Source organism: Bos indicus, chromosome 1 (genome assembly GCF_029378745.1).
Source record: "Bos indicus isolate NIAB-ARS_2022 breed Sahiwal x Tharparkar chromosome 1, NIAB-ARS_B.indTharparkar_mat_pri_1.0, whole genome shotgun sequence".
NCBI classification, from domain to species: domain Eukaryota; kingdom Metazoa; phylum Chordata; class Mammalia; order Artiodactyla; family Bovidae; genus Bos; species Bos indicus.
Window position 1 is genome coordinate 82,583,314 of NC_091760.1, and position 25,109 is coordinate 82,608,422.

Below are 25,109 nucleotides of genomic sequence, written 5' to 3' on the forward strand. Positions count from 1 at the left end.
CTCACATTAGCATTAGACAAAAACGTGCAATCGAGAATGGCTGACTATTCACAAATGACAACTGAACCAAAAGGTTTCTAGCACTTGCTCCATCTATAACCAAGTGGGCAGGTCATAGTTTTGAGTGCCAAGAGATATTCTGGGAAATCATTTTTGTTTTGCTGACAAAGAAACTGAAGTCAGGAAAGCACAAATGATTTGCCCAGGCCTCCTAACCAGAAAACAACAGAGCTTAGATTTGAACCATCTCCATTGTTCTGATGCCCAGTCCCAGAGAACCTGTCACACTTTGCCTGCTGAACTGTGACTCTGAGCAAGTCACTTAGCCTCTTGAATCCTCTATTACTTTGCCCACAACAAGATAGAATCAGTGGATGTCATCAGTGAGCTTTTACTCTGTAAGAAAATACTCAAAACTCAGCCTCTTGAAACAACAGCTGTTTTATGTAGCTCCTGATTCCGTGGTGTATCCTCATGGTTGCTCTGCCCAGGACTGGCTCCGCAGGGTTCTACTGGACTTCTCACTTCTGTGATCAGCAGGTAGGTCCAGGGTAATCTAGTATAGCCTCACTATACTTCTATACTATGCTTCTATTGCTTGATAGACAATTATCTGGGCCTTATCATCTGGGGGCACCTCCATTCTCCTCCACAAGACATTTCATCCTCCAGCAGGCTTGTTCCAGCTTGTATACATTTTGCTCTCATGGTTTCAAGCACAGAAAGAAAAAGTAAATTTCAATGAGCAGGTTCTTTGGAAATCTATGCATGTTTTCTATTTTCCCACTGGCTAAAGCATTGAGAGTTGGACTGTGAAGAAAGCTGAGCGCTGAAGAATAGATGCTTTGGAACTGTGGTGTTGGAGAAGACTCTTGAGAGTCCCTTGGACTGCAAGGAGATCCAACCAGTCCATCCTAAAAAAGATCAGATCAGTCCTGGGTGTTCATTGGAAAGACTGATGCTAAAGCTGAAACTCCAATACTTTGGCCACCTCATGTGAAGAGTTGACTCATTGGAAAAGACTCTGATGCTGGGAGGGATTGGGGGCAGGAGGAGAAGGGGACGACAGAGGATGAGATGGCTGGATGGCATCACCCACTCGATGGACGTGAGTTTGAGTGAGCTCCAGGAGTTGGTGATGGTCAGGGAGGCCTGGCGTGCTGCGATTCATGGGGTCGCAAAGAGTCGGATACTACTGAGTGACTGAACTGAAAGCAGTTCAGAAGATGTGGTATGCAGTGTCTAAAATGGCTCCCAGTGATTTCTGTCTCCTGATATTTATGTCTTTGTGTAACCTCTGCCCCTGCTGTGAGGGCTGGACCTATTGATTTGCTTCTAATAGATGGAATATGCAAAATGATGAGGCATCACTTCTGAGACTAGATTATAGAAGACTGACACTCTTTTTTACATGCTTGATCTTGTAAAGCATGAAGAGGCCTATGAAGAGGCCCATGTGGCAGGGAACTAAGGGTACCCGCCAGCCAACAACCAGTAAAGAACTGAGACCCCCCCAGCCCAACAGTTTTTAATGAATCAGATCCTGACAACAATCAATCAGTGAGCAAGCTTAGAAGTAGGCCCTTCCCCAGTTGAAACTTCAGATGAGAATGCAGCCCTGGCCCATGCCTTCATTGCAGACTTGTCAGTAACTTTGAAGCAAGTGACCTAGCCAAGTCATACCTGGAGTTCTGACCACAGAAACTGTGTTGTGTGTGTTAATTTGGGAGTGATTTATTACACAGCAATAGGTAACCAACATACATAGCTAAGGTCAGCATCAGTGTGGGAGAGGAATATTCAAGGGTATGGTTATTGAAAAGGTAATTATAGGAATTATTCACACACATTTATAAACAGTTTTATATAGATGGATGTTTTCCAGCCTTTCAGAATCTGAGATGGAATAATTTCCACTACTTCAACAACAATGATTAACTCTGTGTTAAGTACTGGGAACAATATGGTGAACAAGAACAGAGGCCATGTTCCTGGCCTCAGGCACCTATAGTTTGTAGCAGAGAAGAGGGGATGAGGAAAGACATTAGCTCAATAATTCCTTTTTTTTTTAACTTAAAAAAATTTATTTTTATTTTTTTATTAAAGGATAATTGCTTTACAGAATTTTGTTGTTTTCTGTTAAACCTCAACATGAATCAGCCATAAATAATTCCTTCTTTAATTATGTATTTAAAGCTGTTAAGTGATAGAAAGGAAGTATGTATATAACTATAAATTAGTTTGGATTGGTATGAGAAAACTCGAGAAAGTGGCAGATAAGCTGAAGAGGTAGGCAAGAGAGAAAGAGGCAGGAAAGAGAGAAATTCCACAGTAGAAGTGGCATTCTTAAAGGGAAGCTGGATAGGTGGTCAGGAGCTATGGAATAAGTTCATATTTATGGGCAGATTGTATCGTGCCATGTGATAATGGTATTGTGGGTTACGGTTTTTAAGCTTTCATTTAGAGATAGATGTTAAAATATTTATGGATGAAATTATATGATGTATGGTGTGGTGTGGTGTGGTTTAGTCACTAAGTCATATCCGACTCTTGCGACCCCATGAACTGCAACCTGCCAGGCTCCTCTGTCCATGGGATTCTCTGGGGAAGAATATTGGAGTGGGTTGCCATTTCCTTTTCCAGGGGATCTTCCCAACCCAGGGATCAAACCTGGGTCTCCTGCGTTGCAGGCAGATTTTTTACCAACTGAGCTACAAGGGAAGCCCATGATGTGTGGGATCTACTTCAGAATAATTCAGTGGCAGGGTGAGGGTCAGGAGTGGGTAGAGCTGCAGATGAAAGATTTTCCAAATGAGTTAATGATTATTGAAGCTGGGTGATGGATACTTGTGGGTTCATTATACTACTCTACTTTTCTATGTTCCATAATAAAACTTAAAAAACTTAAATCCTGAAAACACATCCTGAAGGCTATGTATATGTATAATGTTTGAGAGGTCACAGCACATATACCTCCTTGTGCTCCATTCCGGAAAATAGAGGTTAATAACATCTTTAGGGCAAGGGAATGGAATGAGTTTTATGTTACAGAAAGTATAAAGACTTCTCAGCTTCAAATCATATGGCTAACATAAAGTAGGGTATTTGGGTCATTTACCTTGCCTCCTGGCTGTAACACATTACTTCTGCTCATTTTTCGCTAGCTCAGACGGCATGGTTTCATATATAACAGAAACTTATAATATGGTTCACTCTTGAATAAAAGCCAGTGGAAGGATTCTGTTCAAATTACATAGCATGGACAGTGTTAGAGCGAATTTATGGGTTAGGAAAGGAAAAGAATACAGTAGGAGAGAGGCGAATCCTCTTTTGTTCAAAAAATTCTGGGTTGGCTTGCAATGGCAATAATGGATTATTAATTTCTTTTTCTCTTTTATGTATGTTATTCTGAGGTGGGTCAGGCTGTGAAATTAATAGCAGGGATGGAGACATGAGTCAGGGATGTACTTCCTTAGGATATTTTTGGTGGGGGAGAGAAATACCTGGGGCTGAAGCTGAAGACATGATGCTTCATGTTTCAATGTTCAATTGTTTCAATGTTAGGTTATTTGGGGAATCACAGTTTGAGATTTTGATTCATACCTTCCTTGACAGTACCTTTGCCACCAAATTGTTTTTCTTCAGTTCAGTTCAGTCACTCAGTCATGTCCAACTCTTTGCGACCCCATGGACTGCAGCATGCCAGGCTTCCTTGTCCATCACCAAATCCCGGAGCTTACTCAAACTGATGTCCATCTAGTTGGTGATGCCATCCAATCGTCTCATCTCTGTCATCCCCTTCTCCTCCCGCCTTCAATCTTTCCCAATATCAGGGTCTTTTCCAATGAGTCAGTTCTTCACATCAGGTGGTCAAAGTACTGGAGTGTCAGCTTCAGCATCAGTCCTCCCAGTGAATATTCAGGACTGATTTCTTTTAGGATTGAGTGGTTTGATCTCCTTGCAGTCCAAGGCACTCTCAAGAGTCTTCTCTAACACCACAGTTCAAAAGCATCCATTCTTTGGCACTCAGCTTTCTTTATAGTCCAACTCTCACATCCATAATGACTACTGGAAAAACCATAGATTTGACTAGACAGAACTTTGTTGGGAAAGTAATGTCTCTGCTTTCTAATATGCTGTCTAGGTTGGTCATAGCTTTTCTTCTAAGGAGCAAGCATCTCTTAATTTCATGGCTGCAGTCACCATCTGCAGTGATTTTGGAGCCCCCCAAAATAAAGCCTGTCACTGTTTTTTTTTTAATTTTATTTTATTTTTAAACTTTACATAATTGTATTAGTTTTGCCAAATATCAAAATGAATCCGCCACAGGTATACATGTGTTCCCCATCCTGAACCCTCCTCCCTCCTCCCTCCCCACCTGTCACTGTTTTCATTGTTTCCCCATCTATTTGCCATAAAGTGATGGAACTGGATGCCATGATCTTTGTTTTTTCAATGTTGAGTTTTAAGCCAGCTTTTTCACTCTCCTCTTTTACTTTCATCAAGAGGTTCTTTAGTTCTTCTTCACCTTCCACCATAAGGGTGGTGTCATATACATATCTGAGGTTATTGATATTTCTCCTGGCAATCTTGATTCCAGCTTGTGCTTCATTCAGGCTGGCAGTTCATGTGATGTACTCTGCATATAAGTTAAATAAGCAGGGTGACAATACACAGCCTTGATGTACTCCTTTCCCAATTTTGAACCAGTCAGTTGTTCCATGTCTCGTTCTAACTCTTGCTTCATGACCTGCATACAAGCTTCTCAGGAGGCAGGTAAGGTGGTCTGGTATTCCCATCTCTATAAATTTTCCACATAGTTGTGATCCACACAGTAAAAGGCTTTGGCGTAGTCAATAAAAGGGTTGTTTCTCTTCAACCCCTATTAAATGAAGACTTCACTAGAGTCATATATATGCAGATTACAGTTACCATCTTAAGCCAAGGTTAAATAAAAGGGAAGACTGCTTATGGCAGTGAAGATTTTCAGAGCTTGAAGATGAATCTGGTTATTTCAAAACCATGATGAATCTCTTTGTTAGTGCAAAGCAGCAAAGGAATAAAGTAATGGAGAAGGTGGACCTGGGCATAAACATGTTCCCACACATCATTTGTACTGAAAGGCTTCGTTGTTGTTCCCTGAACCTTGGCAATTACAGGCATTTTCCTGTGCTCTGAAAAACATTTGGCAAACAGCGAGAGGAGGTCCCCTCCTTTTCTGTGTTCAAGGCTGGGCTCTGGCCTTGTTGCAGGGAAACGCTAATTCCCAGTCGTTCTCCCTGGGAGCAAATGGTTTGTTTTCTCCTCACTGAATCCTGCCAGGGGTGAGTTCTCAGCAGCAGAGCCTGGCATGGAAAATCCATTTGGAGCAACTAGTCCCCAAGAGGGAAGAAGGCAAGCCAATTAGGGGGTGCGGGGGACAGCTGCAGCCACCGTCAGGGCCAGTCACACCTGCAGGCCGGGGTGGGCATTAATACACAAAGGCACACACAGAGTCCACAGCAAACACGAGTCTTCTTGTATGCCCACAACTACACGAACCACACCCAACCAAATCCATCCATATATACCACACACGTACACTCAATATAGCAGTCACATGCACCACACTGCCATATACATAGCACAGACACATACACTGCATAACAACTGTGCCCACCACACCCCACATACACATGGTTACATAGAAACTCATCTACTGAATACCACATACAGAACGTATACCCTACCATACAAAACACCCCACTCACTCTCCACAGTGGTCATATGCATCCATGCCACATATGTGCATGAACACACATCTCACAGTCCACGTTACAGTCACAGGCATCATACACACCACACACATACCATGCACACACTTAACACATCCGATTACACATACACACCACATCTAATCCACATAACAAATATACACACGAAACACATTCCACATACCAGTCCCATGCATCACAAATACATCTCTGTTACATACACAACCCCATGGCACCCAGCTTGATAACCTTCCCGCTTAGCAAGGTGGGGCTGCAGCCTCCGGCTGAGAAGGGGCGGGTGGTGGTGTTAACACAGGCCATGCCCTGCAAGCTGGTGGCCTTGGCCCAGGATGTGTGCCCCAGGGGCCGCGCTGGGAGCGGGAGACAGCCCCGGGGGAGCGCACATGTGTTCTGTGTGCACGTGTGCGTGCCCCCAGGGGCCGATATGCCCCGGCACTCTGGGTGTGTTTGTGTGTGTGTGTGTGTGTGTGTGTGTGTGTGTGTGTGTGTGTGTGTGTACGAGAGCAAAGTGGGCCGCGCGTGGGGCAAGGCTGTGCGTGTGTGAAAACTCCGCTCCCACCTGCGCAGGGACTATAGCGCACTGGGCGTCCGGGTCCTCAACGTGCACAGCCCTCCGCGGAGTGTGAACATGTGTTTCGGAGGGAGTGTGTGTGGGGGAAGCGTGCGTGGAAGCTGGCGTGCGTGTGAAAACCGAGCCTCCGAGGCGGCTGTGTTCCTAACAGCCCTCCGTCCGTGGGGGCCAGCCTACGGAGGTTGAGTGAGTGTGCGGCGGCAGCAGGGCCGCCGAGCGTGTGTGAGCAGCCGTGTGTGAGAAGGCGGGGCTGGCGGGGGGACTTGTGGCGTCTGCCGGAGCCAACGCGCGTGTGTGCGCGTGCGTGTGCACGTGGGGGCGCGGCGCGCGCCACGGCGGAGGGAGGGAAGGCGGCGGCAGGCCCAGCCCCCGGTCGCAGCGCCCGGGGCGGCTCCTCTGCGAGCCTAGGGACCGCTGCGCTCCCGCCGCCGCCAGCTCTGCTACCGCCACCTCCAAGGGCTGACCTGACTCCCGGCCCGCGCCGCGCCCGCCTCGGCTTCCTGCCCGCCCAGACGCCGCTCCTACCGAGCTCCCGGTCTCGGCTCCGCGGAGTGAGAGGAAATGAGTGCGGCCGCGGCGCCGGCGCCCGAGCGCGGTTGGAAGAGCGAGAAAGTGGACGAGGCTCAGGCCCTGGCGCGGAGTTGCGCCGCCCGCAGACCCGACTTCCAGCCATGCGACGGGCTCTCCATCTGTGCCACGCACAGCCACGGCAAGTGCTTCAAGCTGCACTGGTGCTGTCATCTCGGATGGTGTCACTGTAAGTCGAGCCACGTCTCCTCGCCTTTCTCCGCGGTCCCGAGGGCTCCCGCGGGGCCGTCCGGGGTCGTAGTAGGGACTGTGCGGCCTGGGGGGCGCCTGGCTGGGCCGGGGCTGCCCTGCCGCAGGCCGGGGCCACCGTGGGCTCCGGGCGGCGGGAACTGCCCTCGCGCCGGACCAGTCGGGCCGGCGCTGCCTTGGCAACGAGATGAAATCTGTGGGGAACCTACCTTTTTAGCCACTTCTACAAAAGGGGTCTCCCCGTCCCAGGGAAACTGGGGTGTATTCCTCCCCGCCCCCCGCCCCGCCCCTGTTTTCTTTTTCAACCGAAAAGACCAGGCGCGTGTGGAGAAAGGGTAGAGAGCCGTCAGAGTTGACGACAACTGGAGGGGAAGTCTTTTTTCAGGGCTGGTGGTTAAAATGTGTACCTCTTAATTTTTTCACTTTTGTCTTAACTGGCTGCTATTTAGAAGAAAGAGAACCCTTGGATTTGGAATCGTAGCCCATTTCTTGTATCCAGATTGAGAAAGCGCTGAAGAGTGAGGGACTGCTTCCAAGAAGTTAATATTAAGAGTTTGGAAGGGTGAACTCCTTGAATACCCAGTTCCAGCATATAAAGCCAGTGTATTATAGAGACTGTTTTAAAATTGCAAAAATAAAATGAAAGTAAGCTTCTGTGATCTTAAAGTAATTTGTAGAACTAAATGGTCTAGACCTTTTCTCTTATGTCTATCCTGCCTGTGATTTTTAAAATGTTTAAGTGTCCATTTAATCAGAATTTCACTATTTTATTAGTTTATGGTATTTGGCCTGCTATATCTGATGAATTATTTCTTTTTAGAAATGTATTCTAAACTTAGTTACCACATAACCTTATAATAAGAGGGTTTGTAGTGTTTATTTAGGATGCAGATTCTCAAAGTGATCTTAAAATTATTTTTTCTTCTTTGGTTAGAAAAAATGGCTCCCAACAAGAGATGCAGTACATAACAGATACTTTTCTATTAATTGAACATAATAAAATATGTTAAATTTATGACTTCAGGGATAGAGAATTCTTACGTTTCCTTTACAAATGCAAGACACGTTGAACAGTATTGGTTTTTTGCATTCTGTGTACTGTTGGGTCTGTTTTGTCCTATATCTCATTATTCCTGTTGCTCTCAGCTCCATTCCTAATTGTATGGCATTGCTTCCGTGGGGAACAGGGTGAAGAGTTGAAAGTAACAACTGTGGGAAACCTGTGATGCCAGAGTACACAAGTAGGGTGACTCCAGTGGTCCATTTCCTGTGGAAGTATAGAAAGAGTCATAGTGTGAATTGTGAGGAACATTAAAGATGGTCCAGTTCAGTGCCTGTCATTTCGGCAGTCTCCCCTTTGAGTACACCGTAACTGGTGGTAACCTTGCAGTCTTCTCAGGCAGCCTCTTCCTTCATTAGACAGCTTTGACTCTTAAAAATGCTCTTCCTTATATGGAGCTAAAATCAGTTACATTGGAATTTCTTCCTACACCTCCTATTTCTACCTTATGAAATCATATATAACAATCTTAACCTTTTTTAGATCCTGTCTGTTTCAACTCTTCAGATATACACATGATGTAGACTGTTTTACCCTATCTCTAGTCACAGCATCTGGCCTGAAATAGGTTTGTAATTCACATTTGTTGAATGACTGAATGAAGGTAGCCATTGTTTTCCTCTCAAGCATCGTCTTGTCCTATTTATAAATCTCCATTCCTTTCTATGGGCTTCCCAGGTGGCTCAGTGGTAAAGAATCCTTCTGACAGTGCAGGAGATGCGGATTCGATCCCAGGGTCTGATCCCTGGGTCAGGAAAATCCCCTGGAGAAGGAAATGGCTGCCCACTGCCATATTCTTGCCTGAGAAATCGCATGGACAGAGGAGCTTGGTGGGTTGCAGTCCATGGGGTAGCAAGAGTCGGACATGACTGAGTGACTAAACCACCACCATTCTTTTCTGCCTTTCCTTTAATGGTGTTCAGGCCCCTAAGCATCCTGGTTTTTCTATTCTGAACATATGCCGATATGGTTATGATTCTATGAAGATAGTGACCCCTAGAAGGGTACACCATATCCCAGCTGTGGTATGATCTGTCCAAAATTAAGCAGGACTGATATCGCCTGTTTGATATACTACTACTGCAGCTAGCATCACATTAGCTTTTCCTCCACATCATATTGAGCTTGTCGTTGTCAGATTGAACTAAGCTTGCTGTGAACTAAGCCATTAAGCCTCTTTTTTGTTTGTGTGTGTGTTTTACATTTGTGGCATAAGTTAGAGCGCTTGCCTATCTCATAGTTATATATTTGGGATATGGCTACTCACAGATCACTTAGATAGATCCCTTCCGTATATTTTCCTCTTTCCTTATTGATAAAATTGTTAAACAGGAGAAGACCACAGATGAAAGTCCTGAACTGTCTTTCAGGTTCATAACAATTCATTAATGAGCACTTTGTTGTTATGATCATTTTAACAGTTACCTCACTACCTAATTGGGCTTCCCAGGCGGTTGAGCTATAATCTGCCTGCCAGTACAGGAGACCAAGAAATGTGAGTTCGATCCCTGGGGGGTCCGATCATTTGGTGTAGGAAATGGCAACCCACTCCAATATTCTTGCCTGGAAAATTCCATGGACAGAGGAGTCTGGTGGGCTACAGTCCCTGTGGGGTTGCAAAGAGTTGGACATGGCTGAGCGACTGAGCACACACACACACACACACACACCTTATCATACCTTTATCCACCTTTTGTTTATCTTATCTATATTGGTTTAGTGAGATACTGATCAGATACTTTGTTGAAATTCTCCCAACATACTACTTTTATGTCTTTTTGATACATGATGTCTATCTGTAAACATACTTCTGTAAAAAAAAATAAAGGAAATTAGTTGAGTATAATGTAGGTTGATTCCACAGATGCTTAACATTTTCTTTTTTAAGTGATTAGTAGCTACTTTTTAAATAATCTGAATTTAGAAAGGACTGGCATTGAGTATACTGGACCATTCGCAGTTCTTTTTTTTTTTTTAAATCAAGCCTGCATTTATTTGCTCTCTTCAGTCTTTGGCAGCCTTCTGGGATTCCATGCTTCCTCTGCTGCTGGTGGTTTGGTGATCACATCCAAGAATAGCTTCAGTTCATTTAGAGCAGCCAGCTGCCCTGTTCAGTCTCCTCACCTGTGTGAGGCATCAATTCTTTCTACCCTTTTTAAGCCTCAATATTATTTTTCTTTAAGAGAAGCAGAATTAACATATTTGAGAAGTTCTGCTTCCTTTGGAATGCATGAACACAATGTCAGTCCTAAATAAAATTCTTTTAATTTTGGTGAACATACATTGAGCACCTTCTCTTTATGGGACATTATTATGGAAACTAGGAATACAGATACGAATATAGCTGGATCATGTCCCATAAGCAGAGTGTAAGGGTGTGATTCATCCTATATTTATTTTTGCATTCCTTTAAAAGCACAAATGATATGAATGAAAAATGATCAACTTGTTCACCAAATTGGTAAATATTAAACCAGGAAGACTACCTTGAGATGCTTGAGAGAGGAAATTCAGAACAAATAAAGGAAATTCAGTTTTATATGGTTGATGTTAAATTTGTGAAATTTATAACCTTATGAAGTAGAAAAGGCTGCAAGTGCATACCTGTTCATGAAAGACACAAACTGTGTATATGTTGACAGATGCAGTGCTTGATGTAAAGGAAATAGTATATTTGGGTAATCGATTTTGAGGACTATGTCTGTGATGAAAACTGGATATGTTCTATTGATGTCTCTGTCAGAGATAGATTATTGGGCTGATTGAATTATGGCCCTGAATCTGAACCTTTATTTTTTTTTTAAGGAGTGGTATTGGGTTGGTTTAACAAATGAAGGATTCCAAGAAGAGTTTTGAGAGAGGAAAAGATGTGGCTTGGCTAGGGAAGAGGGATGGTAAACAATAAATCATATGTAGATATTGTAAAGTAGCTTTTTTGTGACTGGAGTAGATAGAATGTTAGAAGAAATAAGAAATTTGATTGTTGAGGTGTTAGGGAGGGATGAACTGGACAGTGGGGAAGTTCCAGTTGCTAGAGACCTTGGCATTATAATGGTGAAATGAGTAGTGGGGGGATGAAATCGGCATGGGAGAATATTTTCATATTAGTGTAAAAAAATAGGTTGAAATTCATGCAACAATGTCTATTTAATGGAAATTAGAACAGATTAGATTTAGAGGGGAAGGAAGAGGATAGTTATAAAGGATGGATTCTAGAATTTTGCCTTATGCAGCTTGGATGGATGGTGATGCTGTTCATTCACTAACAACCACATACTGGAGAAGAACTAGGTTTGGATAATCATGGAATCATGAATCCACAAAGACCATGAATCCAGTTTTGTATCTATTGAGTTTATGTTGCCTTGTCATTGCATGGCGATGTCAGTAGGCATTTGGATATAGAGGATACAGAGCTTGGAGAAGTCTGCACTGGAGATAATATGGAAGTCTATAACTTCTTTATAGATTGCAGTTGTAGCCATGATGAAGCATGAGATTGCCAGCGGAGAAGTTATAGTGTGAGAAATGAAGAAACCCTTTAGGCTTTCCCTTTAGAACACTTAACATTTAGAGGCTGGTTACAGGAGGATGAGCTGGCAATTGAATCTAGGAAGAGATGGCCAAAGAAGAAAAAATCTGGAAAGCATGGTATTACAGAGGCCAAGGGAAAGGAGTGCTTTAAGAAAGAGTATGAAGATGAAATTTGTTTTCAGCAGGTTATTTCTTAGATATTGGTGAAACTAGAAATAGTGATTTTTTTTTTTATTACTGAAGAAGAGGCTGAAAGGTTTAGTTTTGCAAGAATAACTTAAGGAGTATACTTAATTATAGCATAGCTATTTGCGATCATGAATTCTTCAAGGTAGAAAGGGAACAAAATACCAGGATAAGAGAATTAGGACACAAAGATAGTAGTTAATATTTATTGAGTGATTACTTTGTGCCAGAGTAAGCTGATTATGCTAAGCATTCAATAACCAATGATGTTATTATGTCCATTCTGTAGTGGAGGAGAAATGCTTAAAGAAGTCAAGTAACTTTCCCGTGGGCATGTAGCTAGTAAGGAGTAGAACCTGGATTTGAAGCCTTGTCTGTCTGATTCTTGGGCCTGGAGTCTTAACCACTACAGGCACTCTAGAGCAATTTAAAGTTAATGAGCAAAATCAACAGTTTTTTGGCTTTGTTAAAACCAGTGATGGGGAAAGTTTTTAAGAAATAGGTGGCAAATTGTATCAATTGCCATAGTGAAGTACAGAAGAATGGGAAGTGTAAAGAGATCCCTGAATATGGTGAGGCGTGAAATCCAAGTTAAGAACTATCAAAGAGAAAGTGATGAGAGGGTGTTGGGGGTGAGGCGGGGATGGATAGGTAGAGGTGGGGTCATGTGTGTGATGTGATGTCTGTACCACCAGCAGAACTCAGCTTTTATTGGCTTAATAAAATCACACAATAGGTGAGCTCAGTTTTCTGCAGAAGACATCTTAAAAGATGTCTCTTTCAGGTTGAAAGCAGGAAGAGTGGGACTTGATGTAGTCTAATAGATGATATTAACATATCTAAAGAAAAACTGTTAAAGCAGAAGGTGGATAGGCAGCATCAAATTACAGAAAAATGGGAGTAGGAGAGGCAGAATTTGGAAATGTTTTTTCCCAGGACTCTTCAGAGAAGGTGGCACAGCCTAGAGGCTTACATGTCTGGTCTTGTGACTGGACTATCTCAGCAAGTGTTTGGTTATAATCTGGCCTCCTATTTTTATATGTCCTATAGGGAAATAAAGCTGATTAGAGGATTTAACTGTCAGGACCTTGGGGCAAGTATAGGTCTGTCCACTAGCTAGTGTATTAGCATTATGGTTTTTGCATTACTCTGTTTGTTCTATTTTCCTGCTTCTACTCAACCTCCCAAATCAAGTTCTGACTTCCCCGGGGTAATGCCAGCTGGTTTTCCCAAAGGGCAGCTCAGGCATATCAGTAACAGAAGCTACAGAAAATATATTTGAGATGTCTGATAGTGAAAACTGGCAAAAAAGGGAGTGGTAGTTTGATTAGATGGAGGAGTCAGCTGAAGGTTTTTTCTTCTAATGAGGCCTCTTTCTATGTCTGGTAATTAAAGGAAGAGGATTCAGGTGTTAGCCAGTGCAGAGGTGAAGTCAGTTTCTGAGTTTTCTCTTTTATCCAGAGATAGAGAAAGCTCATAGGTGTTTTCCCATCTAAGTGGTGTTTCGATAATAGATGACAGCACACTTGTTGTTTATATGCAGGCACAATTGTAACTTTATGCGTGTGTTAGCTCATTTGCACTTCACGACGGCCTTGGGAAGTAGCTATTGTTATTATCCTCATTTTTTAGGTGGGCACTTGCTGGAGGTCCCACGAAGTAGCCCTGGCCACATGTGGTCAGTGTATTAGAATCTCACAGACCAGCTGGTACCCAGGCTCTGGGTTTCTTGGTTCTGCTCAAGGTACAATAAGGAGGATTTCAGCTATTTCAGATTCTCTTTGGAACAAGGAGGATTTAAATAAATTAGGAAAAATAAGAATGGTTTCTTATTTTAAGAGAAGGGCAACTATATGCAATATGAACTTTTTGGAGTGGTTGCAAACTGTACAACTAGGCTTTTAAAAAGCATTTAATGGAGTTTGGGATCTACATGTGCACGCTGCTATATTTTAAATGGATAACCAACAGGGACCTACTGTATAGCACAGGGAACTCTGCTGAATGTTATGTGGCAGCCTGAATGGGAAGGGGGTTTGGGGGAGAATGGATACATGTATATACATATGGCTGAGTCCTTTGCTGTTCACCTGAAACCATCACAACATTGTTAATTGGCTATACTTCAATACAAAATGAAAAGTTAAATAAAAGATATTTAATGATGTATTTGTATAATATGAAGTTTCAGTCATGTCGTATCTTCAGATGATCCCTGACTAGTGCAAGCCTCTTTTGGTGAGCTTTGCATGTGTACCATTAATTATTACTGGTTTCCAAGACTGATGAACTTTAAAAGGTTTGAACCAAACAGCTTTTGAGGACCTTTTTATGACTATTCCCTGCATTATAACACCCTCAGTTTAAGTTTATCCTCGCATGTTGTGGAACCTCATTAATTCACAAGAAAGAATATCTTCAGAGAAGTTAAGTGTTATTAATTCCAAATAAACACAGGGACATATATTTAACTTAAACTAACAGTTATCTAGAAGAAGATATGCTTTCTTGAAAAATAAAGTGCTTTATATATAAAATGTGAGGACAGAGTGTGGTCGTAGAAAGAGTGAGGGCTTTGGAGTCAGACACACTTAAATTCAGTCCTGGTTCTTCCATTCATTGGCAGGATAGCTTCGGATAGGTTACTCAACCTTTCTCAGCTTCAGTGTTCTCTTCTGAAAAATAGGAATAAAAATCCTACTTCACAGGGTTGTTGTGAAGATTAAATGACATAAGCAGAGTACTTAGTGCAGGTGTTCAGCATCAGCCCCTCCTCAAAACAAGCGATGGAAATATTAGTATAGTCATCCCAGGGACAGGCTCTGCAGTTGGGCTTTGTGTCTGAATCCTGGCTCTGCCCACTGGCTAGTTACATAGTTTGGGGGAAGTTACTTAACTTCCTTCTTTCAGTTTCATCATTTTTAATACGGGGATAATAACATAGTTACATTATCATAGTGGTGATATGTCAAAAACCCAAACTCCAACTGCTTCTCCTTGAACAAATGTCCCGGTTAATCTGGGATTCACTTTGTAACCACACTCATTTGTTCAGTTACACACTTCAACACAGATGGTAAAAACATACATTTTGAATAGTATGACCTTTAGAAATCAAGTTTTTCAATTGTCCTCATTGTGGGAAGATCTATTTCATAATAGCTACTTTGTGATAATTATCTACTTTTTACCTTGGAATTTTATTTTGTGCTCTTCCACTCCCCTGCTCTATCCTATTTTCCACCATTGTTAAGCAATGGATAGTTCTGATTAATTAGATACACCAGTTAATAAGTATTATTATTATATTATAGCAAACATTGTATCAAACATGATATAGAAGTATTGTATCAAACATGGGTTAATATGTTTCAAAGGATCAGAATATTATAAAGCTGTTAAAGTGAAGCTGCACATACTAACTTTAATGATTGCTATCCTGTAACAATACTTGGGTATCATTTGGAATATTGATTTTGTGTAGAAAAATGGCAAAGTGCTAATTATATGCAACATGAAGGTTTTTGGACTGGTTGCAAAGTGTATAAAACTATGCTTTTTAGGAGGAGTCCTGGCTGCTAGAATGATGGACAAAGTAGAATTAACTGTTTTTGCAAGTTACTTTACTAAAATTCACAGAATTTTTGTTTTGTGTTTCTTTTCTTCTTATTGTTGGTTTGTTCTTCAATATTCTGATATTTAACAGTATTCTGTAAGCACACTACCAAAAACATGCAATGTCTGAAGTGGTCAGCAGCTACAATATCTGTATCTGCACAATGCCCTGAAAAAGTCCATTCAGGACAAATTTTTTAACCTCCTTAGTGCTTATTTGCCCATTTAAAACTAGATTCTTGGTGTGATATAGAATGTTATTTCTTCCTCTGTATCTCATTTAAACAGACCTTTAGTGAGATGAAAACACTAAAAGAGTTTTGTAGTGATTTGGTATTTTGTGTAATAATTGTGTTTTGTGTCTGTTAGACTCATTTGTTTTTTCTTTCTGTCTGCACACACACACACATGCACATACATGTGCTTTTTTTCATTTAAAAGTAAGTTGCTGACGTGGCATTTCACCTAAATATTTCAGCACACCTCTCATTTTGCTATGAAACCACAATACTAATCACACCTAAGATAGTAACATGAATTCAGCAACACCATCTAATACACAGTTTCCTTAATTGTCAAAAAATTAATTTTATAGCTGACTTTTCAACTCGAGAGCCAATCAAGATTCATATATCACACGGATATTTTAATGGCATAGACTGTGGCGATGGTTTCACAGGTGTATACTTACCTCTGCACTCATCACATTTTATGTATTAAATCTGTACAGCTTTTTCTGTGTCAGTCATACCTTAGTAAAATGGTTTAACAAGTGAAATAAATCAGTGGAATAAAAACATTCATGCATCACATTTCATTATTGTATCACTTCAGTCTCCCCTTTAAACATTCTAGAATAATCATACTTTTTTGGGTGGTATTGAAGTTTTTGAAGAGTCCAGATTAACTGTCTGTAGTATATCCCATGTTTTAAATTTGCCTTATTAGATTTAGGTTAAACATTTTTGCCTAGATATTAAATTTGTGCTGTTGTATCCCTTGTACAGCATTATAGGAGGAGACATAGGTCCCTGTGTTCTACTTGTGTAGGGTGATGACTGCCAAATCTGTCAGTATAGACATATTGTTTCTCCTTTGTTACTTTTTTTGTATAGTCATTTTAATCACTTAGTAAGAGTAAGTAACTGTGGAGTGATACTTGGACACTGAGTGAATATCCTGTTCCCCAATAAACTTTAACCCATTGATTTTAGTATTGACTAGAGAGTCTGTGTCAATCACTTATTACATCGTGTTGATAGTGATATTCTAATTCTGTCCTTCCTAACATTTGATGGCGTTTGAAGAGGTTTCTTTTCTTTGTATCTCTTCTCTTTTAGGTAATATGATAGGCAACTTGATTCTTTTTAATGTGCTATAATCAAGCATCATATTTTTTTTTGATGCTCAAATTGTCCTACATTTGGGCAATGAGAGCGTCTTCAAGATGGCTTTGTGACCTTTTGACATGTCCCTATCATTTTACTTTACTGCTTTCTGAAGCAGTAAAGATATTCCAGACTTACCTAGTGATTTCCTCACTCCAGGCCAGAAATGAGTCATTTTTCCAAGAAACCCATGTTCCTTTCAGTGAAGAATGGTATGGAAACCATTATCTGGGTTTTTAATGTACCTGTTTCTGCCGGGATGCTACTGCACGTTACTTTCAGTGGACAGACTTAGAAAGTGTGTGTCTCGTTCATCCTTCCCCATTCCGTAGTTGTGCCTGCCTTCTCTGTGGGTAAAAACCCTGGTTTCCAGTATATCACAATATTTACCCATTTCTTCTATTTTCAGCTACCCATAAGATAGTTTAGGAATTATTATATTGGTTTCACTACCAATGACAAATTGATGACTTAAAGTTCAAGATAGAATATATCCTGGGAAGGATGTATGTAGTCAGAACACTCTGTTCAAAAGTTTCTTGAGTTAATTTTTTTCTGTGTGGTCATGTTATCAGTTGGGTTCATTTATTTCTGATTTGAATCAATTTCAGGTATACTTTTTTCATCTTTTTTAAATTGAATTTTTAATTTTGAGATAATTTGTAGGTTCATATACATTTGTGAGAAATAATACAGAGATCCCACATATTCTGTATCCAGTTTCCCAGTGATAGTATTTCACAGAACTGTAGTGTGATATCATAACCAGGAAATTGTCATTGATACATACAGGTTCAGGAACAGTTTCAGCATTGCAAGGATACCTCATGTTGCCTCTTTATAGCCATACTCACTTTCACTTCTGCACCAGCCCTAATTAATCCCTGCCAATTACTAATCTGTTCTCTATTTCTTTAATTTTGTCACTTCCAGGATGTTATATAAATAGATCATACGTTATGTAACCTTTGGGGATTGGCTTTTTCCACTCAGCGTAATAACTCTGGCGATTCGTTCTGTTTGTTGGGTGTATCGATAGCTTGTTCCTTTTTATGGCTAAGTAGTGTTCCATGCTGTACGTGTACCACAGTTTGTTTACCTGTTCACCCACTGAAGGACACCTGGGTTGTTTCTGGTTTTTAGTTATTATAAATAAGCCTGCTGTAAACCTTTGTGTATGGTTTACTGTGTGAACAAAAGCCTTCATTTTTCGGGAATAAATGCCCAGAAGCACAAATGCTTGGTTATGTGGAGGTTGCACATTTAGTTTTTTAAGTAACTGCTAAACTGTTTTCCATGGTTACCGTACCATTTTACATTCCTGCCAGCAATGTATGAGTGATCCAGTTTCTTCACCACATTTCCTGTCAGTGTTTGGTGGTGCTGCTATTTTTGTTTTAGTGATCTGATAGATGTGTACTGATCACTCATTTTGATTTTAATTTGCATTTACCTGATGGTTAACATTGATGTGCTTATTCACCATTTGTATATCCTCTTTGGTGAAGTGTCTTTAATTTTTAAGACTTTTTTAAGAGCAGTTTTAGGTTTACAGCAAAATCAAGAGGTAGGTATGGAGCTTTCCCGTGTATTTTGCCCCCACATGTGCATAGCCTTGTCTATTATTATTTATCAGAATTGTACATTTTTTTTAACCCAGGATGAACCTATACTGACACATCATAGTTATCTAAGGTGCACAGTTTACCTTCGGCTTCACTCCAGGTGTTGCACATTCTATGAATACGGACAATAATGACATGCATGCATCATTTATAATACCATCCAGAGTGTTTTCACTGCTCTAAAAATACCCTCCCCTTGGAAACCACTGATTTTTCTCATTGTCTCCATTGTTTTATTTTCTCCAGAATGTCATATAGTTGGAATCATACAGTATATAGTCTTTTCAGACTGGCTTCTTCCACTTATTAATGTGCATTTCTCCATGTCTTTTCATGGCTTGGTAGCGCATTTCTTTTTAGTGCTGAATAATATTCCATCACCTGGATGTACCACAGTTTTGTTTTTCTTTAATTATTTTTTTACAAAAGTAAATTGAGGTATAACTGACATTTGTTTCAGGGGTACAGCATAGTGATTCAGTATTTGTGTATACAGTGAAGTGATCATCGCAGTAAGTCTAATTAACATCCATCACCATACATAGTTACAGATTTTTTTCCTATCTGAGAACTTTTAATTTAAGATGTACTCTGGTAGCAACTTGAAAATATACAGTAGAGTATTATTAACTATTATTATAGTTACAATAACTGAAACAACTATTCCCAATTATCAGGTGGTGCTAATGGTAAAGAACCCACCTGCCAGTGCAGGAGACATAGAAGACATGGGTTTGATCTCTGGGTTGGGAAGATCCCCTGGAGGAGGGCATGGCAACCCACGCCAGTATTCTTGCCTGGAGAATTCTGTGGACACAGGAGCCTGGCGGGCTATGGTTGCAGCCTGTAGGGTTGCAGAGTTGGATATGACTGAAACAACTTAGCACTCATGCATCCCTGCTGCTGCTAAGTTGCTTCAGTCGTGTCCGACTGTGCGACCCCAGAGACGGCAGCCCACCAGGCTCCCCCATCCCTGGGATTCTCCAGTCAAGAACACTGGAGTGGGGTGCCACTGTCTTCTTCCATGGGTTGCCATTTCCTTCTCCAATGCATGAAAGTGAAAAGTGAAAGTGAAGTCGCTCAGTCGTGTCCAACTCTTAGCGACCCCATAGACTGCAGCCCACCAGGCTTCTCCATCCATGGGATTTTCCAAGCAAGAGTACTAGAGTGGGGTGCCACTGCCTTCTCCCATGCATCCCTAATGATAGTTTATTTTATAACTGAAATTTGGCCATTTTGACCATCTTCACTCATTTCGCCCCATTCTCTCACCGCCATGCTTTTGGCAACCACCAGTCTGTTTCCTCTACCTGTGAGTTTTCAGATTTTTATTATTATTTTTTTAATCCATGTGTAAGTGAGAATATATGGTATTTGTCTTCTTCTGTTTGACTTATATCACTTACCGTAATGCCCTGAAGGTCCATCCATGTTGTCACAAATGGTAAGCTTTCATTCTTTTATATGACTGAATAATATTCTGCACATATAGCACATTTTCTTTATCAATTCACGTGGTGGTGGATACTTAGATTATTTCAGTGTCTTGGCAGTTGTAAATAATGCTGCTGTGAACAGGTGGGTGTGTATATCTTTCCAAATCAACACTTTCATTTTCTTCAAAGGCACACCCAGAGGTGGAATTGCTGGATCATATGTAGTTCTGTGTTTAATTTTTTGAGAGACCTTCATACTGTCTTCCATAGTAGCTGCACCAGTTTGCATCCCCACCAACAGCACCAGTGGTTCCCTTTTCTCCACAGCTTCACCAACGCTTATTTCTGGTTATTTCTTGGGTGTTTTTTAATAACAGCTGTTCTAGCAGGTGTGAGGTGATACCTCATTTTTGTTCTGATTTGCATTTCCCTGATGATTAGTGATGTTGAGCTCCTTTTCATGTGTTGACCATCTGTATGTCTTCTTTGGAAAAAGGTCTATTCAGATTGTTTGCCCATTTTTAAACCAGATTATTTTGGGTATTGAATTTAGTGAGTTCATTATATATTTTGGATATTAACCCATAATGAGTTATATGATTTGTAGGTATTTTCTCCCATTGGGGAGGTTACTTTTTCATTTTGTTAATGGTTCCTTTTCTTCTGCATAAGCTTTTTAGTTTGATGTGTTCCCACCTTCTTATTTTTGCTTTTGACATCAAATTTCAAATCATCACCACCAAGAATGAAGTCTAGTTTGAAGCCGAGAAGCATGGTACCGCCAGCTTTGTTCTTCTTTCTCAAGATTGTTTTTGCTGTCTGGGGTCTTGTACACTATGGTTTCTTCATTCATCTACTAAAGGACATCTCGGCTGCTTCTAATTTTTGGCAGTTACGAAGAAAGCTGCCATAAACATCTGTGTGCAGGTTTTCGTGTGAATGGAAGTTTTCAACTCCTTTGTGTAATTAAATACCAAGAAATGCGATTGCTGGATTGTATGGTAAGAGTCTGTCTTCCAGAGGGACTGTATTATTTTCATTTCCACTGGAAATGTTTGAGCGTTGCTGTTGCTCCACACCCTGTCCAGCTTTGCTGGTGTCAGTGTTCCAGATTTGGGCCGTTCCATGTGTGTGTTTTTCAAATGTTTTCTTCCAGTCTGTGACTTGTTTTCTAATTCTCTTTATATGTTCTTTCACAGAGCAGAAGTTTTTAATTTTAAATAAATCAAGGTTATTAGTTATTTCTTTCATGGATCGTGTCTTTGGTGTTATATTTAAAAAGGCATCACCACACCCAAGGTCACCTAGGTTTTTTCCTTTGTTATCTTTTAGGAGTTTATAGTTCTGCATTTTACATTTAGGCCTGTGATTCATTTGGGGTTAATGTATGTGAAGAGTAAAAAGTCTACATCTAGATTTTTTTGCTTTTGCATGTTTATATCCAGTTGTTCCAATACTATTTGCTGAAGAGACTTCTTTTCTTCTTTAATTGGTTTTTTTTTTTTTTTTTTTGGCTGTTGAGTTTTGAGAGTTCTTAATATATTCTGTGCACTGGTCTTTTGTCAGAGCAGTAGTTCACATTTTCTCATAGTTCTGTAGCTTGTCTTTTCATCCTCTTACAGAGTCCTTTGTGGATCAAAATTTAAGAATTTTGATGAAGTCAGGTTTATGAAATTTCCTTTTATAGATGATGCTTTTGGTGCTTTTTAGAACTCTCTGCTTAACCTGAGATCCTAAAGACTTTTTCCTAAAGCTGTTACAGGTTTTAGTTTTACATTTAAGTCTGTGATCCATTTTGAGTTTTTGTATAAGATGTCCATTTTAGATCCAGGTTTTGTGGATTCTTTTTGTTTTTGTTTGCCTATGGATGTCCACATTGCTGCAGCAGTACTTGTTGAAAAGGCAGCCTTTCCTCTATTGAACTGCTTTTTGTACCTTTGTCAAAAAGCATGTTGTGTAGTCTGTTTCTCTGCTCTGCTCCACTGATCTCTGTGTCTGTTCCTCTGCTGACACCACACAGTGTTGACACTATAGCGACAGAACGTATCTTTAAACCTGGTAGTCTGGGTCTTCCTACTTTGCTTTTTGTTTTTTTCAGAATTGTTTTAGCTATTCTAGTTCCTTTACCTTTCCATATGAATTGTAGAATAACATTTTCTGTATCTGTTGGGTTGGCTAAGACGTTGGTTCGGGTTTTTCCATACAGTGTTACAAAAAAAAAAAAGAAAAACTGAATGAACTTTTTGGCCACCCAATACATAACTCTTGCTAGGATTTTGATAAGAATTGTGATAAACCTGTAAGTCACCTTTGCTGCTACTGCTGCTGCTGCTAAGTCGCTTCAGTCGTGTCCGACTCTGTGCAACCCCGTAGACGGCAGCCCACCAGGCTCCCCCGTCCCTGGGATTCTCCAGGCAAGAACACTGGAGTGGGTTGCCATTTCCTTCTCCAATGTATGAAAGTGAAAAGTGAAAGTGAAGTCGCTCAGTCGTGTCCGACTCCTAGCGACCCCATGGACTGCAGCCTACCAGGCTCCTCCGTCCCTGGGATTTTCCAGGCAAGAGTACTGGAGTGGGTTGCCACTGCCTTCTCCGAAGTCAGCTTTGGAAGAGTTAAAAATCTTCCTTATGTTGACTCTTCGTTCCGTGAACATGGTATGTCCCTCCATTTATTTAAATCTTTGATTTATTTCATCAACATTGTATAAGTTTTAGCATATAAGTCCTGTATATATTTTGTTTGAATCATACATAAGTATTTACAATCTGCCTTTAGTGTAAGAGACCTGGGTTCGATCCCTGGATTGGGAAGATCTCCTGGAGAAGAGATGGCTAACCTCTCCAGTATTCTTGCCTGGCAGAGGAGCCTGGCAGGCTATAGTCCATGGGGTTGCAAAGAGTTGGACACAACTGATGACTTTCAGTCACTCACATTTACAATTTTAAAAATTACAAATGTATTGAGTTTTTAATCTTGGTGTTTATTGCCAAATTTTATTGCTTGTATATGTTTATTGCTAGGATATAGGAATGTAAGTGATTTTCATTTTTCATTCAGTTTATTTTGCATTCTGTGGCCTAGTTGAACTCACTTATTAGTTCCAAGAGTTAAAAAAAAAATTGGGGGGGGGGATTTTCTATTTAGACAGTCATTTCATATGCAGGTGGCGACAGTTTTATTTATGTTTTTTGCCTCCAATTCATATGGCTTTTCCCTTTCCCCCTTTTCTGCTTTGTTGCACTGGCTAGAACTTCTGGAACTATGTTGAATAAGAACAGATATCTGTGTCTTGTTCTTTTCTCCTTAGGAGGGAAGCATTAGATTTTTCATCTTTAAGTACAATGTTAGTGTTAGATTTTTTGTGGTGTCTTTTTATTGAAGAAATCCTTTTCTATTCCTGTTTTATCAAAGTTGTTATTATGAATAAGTATCAAATTTTGTTAGATATGTCAGCTTTGCACCCCTGGAATAAGCGTCACTTGGTTATGGTGTGTAATTCTTTTGATATATTGCTGAATTCTGTTTGTTGATAATTTGTGAAGGATCTTTATGTCTATATTTATGAGGAGTGTTAGTCTATAGTTTTCTCTTTTAGACTGTCTTTGTGTGGTTTTGATATCAGGGCAATAGTAATACTAGTTTTATACAATGAATTGGGAATTTTTTATTCCTAGCCTATTTTCTGAAAGAACTTGCTTAGAATTGATGCTCATTTTTCTTAAACATTTGGTGGAATTCTCTAATGAAGTCATCTGGGTCTGGAAACTTTTAAAATTACTATTTCAATACTGTATAGCACAGGAAATTATATTCAGTATCTTGTAATAAATTATAATTTAAAAGAATCTGAAAAATATTATTTATATACATACATATATATGGATCTCTTTGCTGTAACCAGGAACTAACACAACATTATAAATCAACTGTACTTCAATAAAAAGCCTAAAAAACTAAATTAATAATTTAGTTTCCTTATTAAACAATATTCAAATAATTGCCAATGGATGAGTTGTGGTAGTTTGTAATTTTTGAGGAATTGATCCATTTCATTCTAAGTTGTCAAATTTGTGTGTGTGTTAATTTTATTGACCTGTTTGCAGAACTAGCTCTTTGTTTCATTTATTTTCTCTATTATTTTTCTGAGTTCATTGTCACTGATTTCTTCTCTCATCTTTATTATGTCCTTCCTTCTCTTCTGCTTGCTTTGAGTTTATTTTGTGCTGCCCACTTTTTAAGAATCTTAAATATGGGAACTTAGATGACTGATTTGAGGCTTTTCTTCTTTTCTAATGTATGCAGTTATTGTTATAAAAATCCATCTCACCATTGCTTTAGGTGTACCCCACAGTTTTGATATGTTTTATTTTAGCTTTCATTAGGCTCATGTTTTGATTTCTTTTGATATATCTTTCTGATTCGTGGATTATTTAGAAGTATGTTTAGTTTCCAAGTGTTTGGAGATTTTCTTGATATAATTTTGTTACTTGGTTTTTCATTTTAATCACAGAACACATTTTGTGTGATTTTAATTCTTTTAAACTTAAAACCGGGAGAAATATCAATAACCTCAGATATGCAGATGACACCACTCTAATGGCGAAAAGTAAAGAGGAATTTAAGAGCCTCTTGATGAAGGTGAAAGAAGAGAGTGAAAAGCTGGCTTAAAATTCAACATTAAGAAAATTAACATCATGACATCCAGTCCCATCACTTCATGGCAAATAGATGGGGATAAAATGGAAACAGTGACAGACTATTTTTTTTTGGGCTCCAGAATCACTGCAGATGCTGACTGCAGCCATGAAATTAAAAAATGCTTGCTTCTAGGAAGAAAAGCTATGACACACCTAGATAGCATGTTAAAAAGCAGAGACATCACTTTGCCGAAAAAGGTCCTTATAGTCAAAGCTGTGGTTTTTCCAGTAGTCATGTACAGATGGGAGAATTGGACCATAAAGAAGGCTGAATGTCAAAGAATTGATGCCTTTGAACTGTGCTGTAGGAGACTCTTGAGAGTCCCTTGGGCAGCAAGGAGAGCAAACCAGTCAATCCTAAAGGAAATCAACCCTGAATATTTGCTGAAAGGACTGATGCTGAAGCTGAAGTGCAAATACTCTGGCCACCTGATGCGAAGAGCCGA

The 25,109-nt window shown here is 40.2% G+C and overlaps 1 protein-coding gene across 1 annotated transcript in view; it reads left to right on the forward strand.

Moving 5' to 3' along the window:
* The first annotated feature begins 6,444 nt into the window (after window positions 1-6,444).
* C1H3orf70 (chromosome 1 C3orf70 homolog) overlaps window positions 6,445-25,109 on the forward strand; it is a 124,970-nt gene continuing 106,305 nt past the window's right edge. The window contains exon 1 of the mRNA XM_019958565.2: window positions 6,445-7,102. Coding sequence (XP_019814124.2) covers window positions 6,907-7,102 — 196 coding nt within the window. The 5' untranslated portion in view covers window positions 6,445-6,906. The remainder of the gene's footprint in view (window positions 7,103-25,109) is intronic.